The 8,915-nt window shown below is 36.7% G+C and overlaps 2 protein-coding genes across 3 annotated transcripts; both read left to right on the top strand.

The window, feature by feature from the left end:
* Positions 1–3,789: 3,789 nt before the first annotated feature.
* On the top strand, positions 3,790–5,539 carry LOC115973014 (disease resistance protein RGA2-like). The gene is made up of 2 exons (XM_031093252.1): positions 3,790–5,442; positions 5,528–5,539. The coding sequence occupies exons 1-2, from the start codon at positions 3,790–3,792 to the stop codon at positions 5,537–5,539; spliced, it is 1,665 nt and encodes a 554-aa protein (XP_030949112.1).
* An 84-nt stretch (positions 5,540–5,623) lies between these two features.
* On the top strand, positions 5,624–8,906 carry LOC115973005. Of its 2 annotated transcripts, XM_031093239.1 has the most exons (3): positions 5,624–6,684; positions 8,402–8,443; positions 8,540–8,906. In XM_031093239.1, the coding sequence occupies exons 1-3, from the start codon at positions 6,677–6,679 to the stop codon at positions 8,889–8,891; spliced, it is 402 nt and encodes a 133-aa protein (XP_030949099.1). In that variant the 5' UTR covers positions 5,624–6,676; the 3' UTR covers positions 8,892–8,906. The 2 variants fall into 2 exon arrangements, 1 of the variants encoding a protein (XP_030949099.1); XR_004087589.1 differs by lacking the exon at positions 8,540–8,906 and having other exon boundaries at positions 8,419–8,527.
* The last annotated feature ends 9 nt before the right edge of the window (positions 8,907–8,915 follow it).

Below are 8,915 nucleotides of genomic sequence, written 5' to 3'. Positions count from 1 at the left end.
GAACACTGGGACGCCAAAAGGTACCGCGTGATCAAAAGTTATGGAAACACCTCTTAATTTGTGGGCCCAGTAAATTCGCGGCCCAGGCCCGTTCGGCATATGGGCCCAGGGACAGAACCAAGGCCTTGTATGGTCCTCGGACTCAAGCCTATGGGGAAACCAAGTACGAAAAGTTATAAAAATTACAAGTTTTTGGGCAGAACCAAGGCCTTGTATGGTCCTCGGACTCAAGCCTATGGGGAAGCCAAGCACGAAAAATTATAAAAATTACAAGTTATTGGACAGAACCAAGGCCTTGCATGGTCCTCGGACTCAAGCCTATGGGAAAACCAAATACTTGGATAAGAAAAGGTTTGAATCTCATAAGAAAGGTTACTTGGTAAAAATGTCAGGTCACTTCATCCACGGCTTAAACGCCATAAAATGTTAAGGCCGATAAAGGTGTAAGGAAGGGGGTGGAACGCCCCAGCACTTAGTCATATAAGAAGGCCGCTCATTTGGTGGGTGCTATATCTTCAAATAGTTATTCCTTACATGACATCAAGCCTTCGTTTTTCACCTCGGCTGACATTGGGTAAGTATTACTCTTCATTGATCGGCCTATTAGGCCAAGCATTTCTATTAAAGTTATGGTGACGTCTTTTTTTTATTAAGTCTTTTGGTTTTAGTCGTCATTGATTTAGATGCTATATCATTGTGCCGAGCAGTGCTTGCAAATTTATGAAAACGTAAAAACATAATATGCGAAATAAGGTAGACAACAATCTTTATTAATATGAGAAATTGCTACAACATATAAAAAGGGGCTCAAACGAGCCTATACAAAATGTGAACTGCCTAAGCAACCATTACATCTGTAGTACAGAAAAGTAAACTGTCAAGCGTCTTTTAAACTCGTCCTCAAAGTTTCTCCAATCTCCGCCTCATTGCTGCTCATACTGAAAGAGGGACTCACTTTAAAAAAGAAAATGAATGAAGAAGAAGGAAATAGTAAGGAAGAAATCAATGACGAAGATGAAGGGGATGAATAAAGAAAATGGAGGACATGAGTAAAGAAGGAGGAGAAGAAGAGAGAGAGATGAAGAGACAAAGAGAGGAACAAAAGATAGAAAAGAAACAGCACCAGGGCGGAACTGGTGCTGGGAAGACAATAAGAAGAGGGAGGGGGAGGGCACCAAGGAGCAAAAGAGGGAGAAGCAGAAGCACTTAGCCCCTGCCTCCGCCCTGACTCCTAACACGCCGGTGCCATATTAGGTACGCTCGTGAGGAGCCGGATGGTAACGATCTTGGGTGTTCTCGACTCAGTCACGTCGAAAGATTGACGTGACGAGTCCTTGCTTCGGATTTTGACTGAAAGAAGGATGAGGTTGATTTTGAGTCTTCGCCATCCTTGTCCCGATCGAGCCATGATAAGCTTTATCGGAACGTGGCGTTTTTGGGAGGGGTAGGGCTTTTGCATCCCTTGTTGTTATGGTAAAGTATTTTACGATTAAGTGTACAAACCAGCGAGTAAACCGAATCTTAAGGGAGGCTAAGTATTCCAGAGTCGCAGGAGGATGAAAAAGGATTTTTGGTAAAAACAATCACCTCCTCCTGTCCTACTTATACAGAGGGCTGAGCGGGGGGCATTTAATAGATTCAGATCTCCAAAGGAATCAGCAAACCCAAACACGCCGGTTCCGCTTCTCCACCCCATCAAAATAAACCGTCGAATTAAAGTAGTCTCGTAAATAGTGATTATTCAAAGCGCGTTTTGGATACCCCAAGCGATAAGAACGCCTCAAGCGCGAAATTAAAAACTATCTCGTAGACCGGTGAATCTCTTGGGCATATGAGGAACCGCCAGCATGTTTAATAGGCCGAATAGATTGGGCCGCAGGAAGGAGTTTGGCGTCACCAAAACCCCCCTGTCCAGCCCAGAGGTTGGACAGCCGGGTTTTGAGGGGCTAATGTAGGGCGTAAGTGATTTATGGGCCAAGCCGAGGAGGATTATGGCCCAAGTTCAACAAAATGGCCTTTGGGTACCGCCGAGGGTAGTTCAGTCCTCGGCAGACCCAAAGTTTCCCCTCGTAAAGAAGGGTAAAAATGGTATAAAACAGAAACTTGGAAGAAAGATCTAAAATATCAAGGGAAAGCTGCTGTTACTGCCATTTAATGCTCTGAACCTGACAGAGCCGCAGTCTTTAGCTTTTACGACCACCCCCAACGACTTTGAATATGGGCTGATGGGACAAGTATCAATTTTGGAAAGATTGACCCTATACGTGGACGAAGGACAATGAACGCAGGCGAATATAAAAGGGAAAAGAAGTAACCTAAAAAGGGGGTTGGGAAAAATGGCCTGAAACGAGAGCCTCCCAGCCCACCTCTAGGAGAAAGACTCCAGGGGTGTAGGAAAACTGAAACTGGTACGAATACCGTGAAAAACCCACCGCCTATCAACCAAGGCCTAGCCTTCCAAACCCACGCTCTACAAATGATATTGTTAGGGGCCTTTTTACGTGCGAACCCGACACTGTTACGGTCCGCCACGAATCGCGTCCTTACATAACCTATTATTTTTTATATTTTAATTAGTAGTATGATTTTTTAATATTTATTGATTTATCAAAAAAAAATTGTACTGATTTTCATTTTTATTTATTCAAATCTGTTTATTTAATTTATATTAGTCACATATATTTACATTAATTGTCATTTATTTAATAAAAATAATTTTAATCAAATCTAGATATCTATATAAACCATAAAAAAAAAAAATGAATTTAGAATAATTTACTTTGTGTTACAGTGTTAGTACTAATTTATTGATTTATGTGATAAAAGTAATCACATTATTTAGTAAAATTGCAACAGTTTTATGTTTTAAAATTTTTAAGTGAAATTTTCTTTATCAATTGAAAATGAAATGTTAGCGGAACTTGAATGTAAAAAAAAGAAAACTTAATTAATAATTTTTCATTTCAAAAAGTAAAAATTAAAAAATAGAAATATTAAAAATTAAACAAATATTATTTAATTAATATTTAAATATAAGAAAATACTCTATATAAAGTTTTTGAGTCCCCAAATTTGTTGGACAGCCTTAAGTCAAAATAAAATGAAATGAAATAAAAGGTGTGATTAACAGATATTTTAAGTTTTTTTTTTGTTAATAAAAATTCTAGAAAAGTTTTCTTACATTTTAATGAAAATATAAAAAAAGTAATTGTTTTTTTTTCATATAAATTTTTTAAAAAGTATTTCCTAAATCAATACTTGGATCATTTTCTCAAGCTGGTGAGAGCCCAACTTTATTTTATTGTTTTTACGTCACACACTAAACATTTAAAATATTTCCAATTGAAAATGTTTACATTTGGAAAACATTTTAAACTTAATCTTTTCGAGGCATTTTTTATTTTTCATACCGCAGATGTGAGCAAGAAATGCAGATGAGAAGCACGTTTTGTGCGTAAGACTGCTCTTTTTTGAGTTGAAAGTTGAAAACACATCTTTTCATACCTTTTTCAGATGTCAGTAATCGGTAAAATTAAACAGTCTGTAAGGACTGAGGACAACTGCTACTAGCCCCCAACTCCACGACCTGCGTGCCAAGAACGCTCTTAATTTAATGGAAACTCATTGATTAACGTTTCATTAATTAGTAGTAGATTATTACTCTAAAGTAAATTAAGCCTTGTATATATTTATAAACTGGACACATTACAACAATTGCAGCGATCTCTCTCATCACTTTCACTACTCCACAAACCCATCTACGTACTATTCCTGAAAGAAAGAGAAACTATGGCGGAAGGAGCTTTGTTCGATCTTGCTGGGAACGTCATTAATGTGCTTGGCTCTTTCATTGCTGAAGAGATCAAACTGGCCCTTGGTGTCAAAACTGAGATTGAAAATCTAAAGAGCAGAGTCTCCACGATCCAAGCTGTGCTACTAGATGCAGAAAAGCGGAGTTCTCAAAACGATGTGATCAAAAACTGGCTCGGTAAGCTCAAAGATGTCCTCCATGATGCTGATGACGTGCTGGATGATTTCTCCACTGAAGTTTTGCGCCGAAAAGTGATGAGTGGAAACAAAATGACAAAGGAGGTACGCATTTTCTTTTCAAGTGAAAACCAGCCTGCTTTTTGTAATAAAATGGGTCATGAAATAAAAGCAATTAGTGAGAGACTAAATGCCATTGAAAAAGAGATGATGGCTTATGACTTTAGTCGAAGCTTGGTTGAGCCACAAGTCATGAATAGGGCGGATAGAGAAACTTACTCTTTTGTACTCAAAGACGAAGTTTTTGGCAGAGAGCATGATAAGAAAAAGATTATGGAACGTCTTTTTGATGACAGTGGTGAAGAGAATATTTCTATCATTCCAATTGTTGGTATCGGAGGTTTGGGCAAGACAACACTAGCTCAACTGGTATACAATGATGAAGATGTTCAAACAAAATTTGAGATAAAACTTTGGGTTTGTATCTCTGATATCTTTGATGTGCAGCGGATTATTAAAGAAATTGTAGAACAGTTGACAAAGAGGCAGCATGAAGGAGGCCTTGAGATCTTGCAAAATAAGCTTCGAGAAGAACTTAATGGAAAAAAATACTTGATTATCTTGGACGATTTGTGGAATGAGGACGGTAATAAATGGCGTCGCTTGATAAATTTACTAATGGTTGGTTCAAGGGGAAGTAGGATAGTGGTAACTACTCGCTCGACAAAGGTAGCAGAGATTACTGGCGCAACTTCACCTCATGAACTTGAAGGCCTAGTTCTAGAAAAGGCTTGGCCATTATTTGTTAAAATGGCATTTAAAGGAGGCAAAGAGCCAGAAAACCAAATCTTAGTAGCCCTAGGAAAACAGATTGTGGGAAAGTGTATTGGAGTGCCTCTTGCTATAAGAACAATTGGAAGCTTATTGTATGGTAAAACCAATGTAATTGAGTGGCAATCTTTTTTAGATGTTAAACTCTCAAAAATAGCCCAACAACAAAATGACATTTCATCAACTCTTAAGTTGAGTTATGATCACCTTCCATCACATTTGAAGCAATGTTTTGCTTATTGTAGATTATTTCCAAAAGATTTTAGGATTGATGTAAATACACTTATTAATCTTTGGATAGCTCAAGACTTTATTGTGTTAGAAGATCCAAGACAGCGTTTTGTGGATATTGGAAGAGAATATTTTATGGAATTACTTTGGAGGTCATTTTTTCAGGATGTAGAAATTGATGTTTTGGACAATATAAAATCATGTAAGATGCATGATCTCATGCATGATCTTGCAATTCTTGTATCTGGAATGGAAAGTGCCATATTAAATTCAAGTGGGGAAAATGTGATTGAAAAAGTTCATCATGTATCATTTGATCTAGTGGATTCATCGAGTCAATTTTCAATCCCCGTGGCTAATAAAAGGAAGATACGAACAATTCTTGCAGCTAGTGTAGGTGGAAAGTTGGGTAACTTAACTTGTGATGCACTTATTTCAAATCTCAATTATTTACGCACATTGGATTTGAGTTGTTTAGGGCTACATGTAGTGCCCCATTCAATTGGGGAATTGAGTCATTTAAGATATCTTGATCTTCCTGAAAATAGAGATATTGTTGTTCTCCCTGATTCCATTACCAAGCTACTAAATTTACAGACGCTGAAACTCTATCGTTGTAGTTCACTTAAAGAGTTACCGCAGGGCCTTAAGAAGTTGGTCAATCTTAGGCATTTAGACGTTAGTGCTTGTACCAAATTGACGCATATGCCCCTTGGACTTGGGCATCTTACTTCTCTTGAGATACTAACGTGGTTCGTCGTGAGGCGAGGGGGTTCCAAGGCTAGCTCGTATAGTTGGTATAAGAAAAAACAGGCTGAGTCTGGTGGTGGGCTAAGTGAATTGAAGGAGCTGGGCAATTTGGGAGGAAGTCTATTCATTAGAAAATTGGGACATGGAGAAGATGACATGGTGGAATGTAAAGCCACAAATATGAACCAGAAACAACATCTTCAAGAGCTGAAATTATCGTGGAATGAAGAGTGGGATGATGGAGAAACTGAATGTTATGATGAGATGTCACTGGAAGGGCTCCAGCCACATCCAAATCTTAAAGCGTTGGAATTGAATAATTATATGGGTGTGAGAATTCCAAGTTGGGTCTCTTCTCTCACTAATCTTGTCAAATTGATATTAGATGAAAATGAGAGATAGAGTGAAGACTTTGTCTTTTCTAAGTCAAAAGAACACAAGAATGATTGAATAGAGTCTAATTTTTCATACATGCACAAATTTTAAGTTAGATTGGATTGATTTGAATTCTTATCTGTTACTCAATTAAATATTACTAATTAAGGTTTTTCATTTCACTTGAATTCCAATTAAGGCTGAGGAGAACATCATTGTTCTTTTCATTTGAAATTTTGTTTATTTCTCTACCTCCTAAAGAAATAGCGTTTGCTTCTTAACTTTGGTTGTGCAGTCTCTGTTCGAACTTTGGGCTACATTACACATGATCTTTTTTATAATCACTGGAAAGCAGAGGGGGTGATCTGTGTAATGGATGGATAGAGTGTTTGGAGTTTTTAGGCCAAAGAGAGGTAAAAGGGGTAAGGATGGTTGAGCAGTGAAGGGTAAGAGAGGCAGTTTAATTAAATTTCCCAAAGGAAGAGTAATTTGCTGCAAAGAGATGCAGAGGTGAGCAAATTCTAGCCTTTTAATTATTCTTACCATATCATTCTTGTGCCAACTGCCAAAAAATTTTATAGGTATCAATATCAGCATTCTTCCGTAGGTCATTTAGATAGTGAATTAAATACAATATGCCCCACACTAATGATTCCATTTCTGATGGAGGTAATGCCACACATTTAATAAATTAATGGCTTAATTGGCTGATTCTATATGTTGATCTCACCTATGGAGGGGTGGCTTGAATGCAGTCCTACTCTTTAGCACTTGCCCTTATTAGTTCTCTATGGATATTACCATGCATGTTTTCTAATAGTAAATGACTTGCATTTTCTTACAAAAATGAGTGAAATTGTTCCTCATTTTTATTAGTTTTGTATAGAAATTACCGTTTGAAGGTAGTTCCTTTTGTAATTATAACCAGAAATACATGCAGTGTATGTTGTTTTGCACTTTAGACTAGTTCTATATGTCAGCCCTTTTGTGCTTTGGAAGCTAAAATTTCAAAGGAAGGACGCTAGTGCCATCGGCGCCCTCCTTTTTTAGGTTTATTTTGTCTAACCAACTCAAGGATGCAGTTGGTAAAAAGGAAATTGTTGAAAATGATCCCAAGGACTTTTATGTTTGCTTTAACATCTTATATATAGGAGTGGGTGGGAATAATCTAGTGTTTTTCAGTGATGCAAAAAGTGTTATCCAACGCCAAAGTCTCAATTTTTTTTATAAGGATAATTCTAAAAATTCTGGCTCAAAATTATACATGTTGTCACCGGTATGATATTGCTACTTGAAAGGAATATAGCTACTTGAAGTCCTTGTAATTTCAGATGGCCTAGTATGATATTGCTACTTGAAAGGAATATAGCTACCTCAATCCCACCACTTTAATGAGATTGTGAATTACTAGTTGTTCGAGTAATTAGGGGGGAGTTTAAGCCCACAAGTGAAGGGGAGTGTTAGAATTATGGTTTAGTGATTAAGTTCACCATTTCCAAACAGTTTAAGCTTTTGATACAATTGGTAATTTAACAATTTATATAAGCTATCACTAATATTTTACTAGAAAAATGTCACCAATTATCTCCTTGAATGTAGTATGTGACAAGATTTCACCGAACAACTTTTTTCTCAATTTTATTTTCTATGGTCTAGTGTGCATCAAAAGCACCAATATGCTTTAGTTTAAAGTCACAAAATTTTATGGACAACTTTAACTTTAAGCTTCATTTGATTACCAAGAAAGAGTAATAACAGAAAAATAAATAAATAAATAAAAAATAGTTTCGACATCAATGGTTTAGTAACCATCCCTTTTGCTGCACGGGTTCTCAAATCCTTCAAACTCTGCCTAGTATGTTAGTGAGCCACCTATATTGATCAGTTCTCTCTTTTCATTTCAAGAGCTTTCAATGTCATTGAATTTCTAAATTATGTTTTTATAAAAATCAGAGGAGAGTGGTATTGATACCAAAAATATTTTAGAGACGGTTCAACAAAAATCAAGCATCATCTTGAAATAAATTGAGTAATACGCTTGTCACTTTCTTTTCTTTTTTTAATTATATTTATGATAATTTTAGTAACAAACAGTTTTGAATTTTCAGAATATTTATTGCAACATGTCACATGTATCAATACTTGTGTAGAGACAGCTTGGTCTATGAACTTTTAATTTTTATAGCAATAATAATTTTTAACGGGTTGTGAATTTGTAATTTTGTAGCTTTGCTTTTTGTGCAGTCTGGAGGTTCCTGTATGTGTGCAAGTAGGTGACTAAGTAGGTGACAAACGATTTCATCTTACATTAAAATGTATGTGACGTACCTGCAAAAGACTTACAAATTTTAGTATTTGTTTTTAGGTTGACAATTTCAGGTGCAGGGCAAATTTGTGCTTGCTCCATTGAGATGGCTTTTGAGACTTCCACAACAAAATACCTCTTCGATAACTACTGTTATCTCTACATTAGCATGGTACTAGTCATCCTTGAAGTAGTATTTCAAGTCTTCTTAAGGCTGCTTAGGATACCACAGTACTCCAATCAATGGGCATGTGAGACTGGGAAACACTTACATGAACTCAGAAGCTTGTATGCATGTGCAATGGATTCCCTTTTACTTAGATGCTATGTGTGTCTGTTTCATGTTATAGTATCATTTTCCAAATCGTATTATTTCTCTTTTGCAGTTTGGTGTAGGTCACTGTATCGGTGAGTCTTTGAAGTAAGTGTGAAGTGT

Source organism: Quercus lobata, unplaced genomic scaffold, assembly GCF_001633185.2.
Source record: "Quercus lobata isolate SW786 unplaced genomic scaffold, ValleyOak3.0 Primary Assembly Scq3eQI_49, whole genome shotgun sequence".
In the NCBI taxonomy this organism is placed as follows: Eukaryota; Viridiplantae; Streptophyta; class Magnoliopsida; order Fagales; family Fagaceae; genus Quercus; species Quercus lobata.
Note: the sequence above shows the minus strand (reverse complement) of the source record. Positions and strands in the feature narration are given on the sequence as shown.

Coding starts and splice junctions, on each gene's coding strand:
- LOC115973014 (XM_031093252.1), top strand. CDS start 3,790: ATGGCGGAAGGAGCTTTGTTCGATCTTGCTGGGAACGTCATTAATGTG.
- LOC115973005 (XM_031093239.1), top strand. Junction 8,444..8,539: donor AGGTTCCTGTATGTGTGCAA/GTAGGTGACTAA, acceptor ATTTGTTTTTAG/GTTGACAATTTCAGGTGCAG.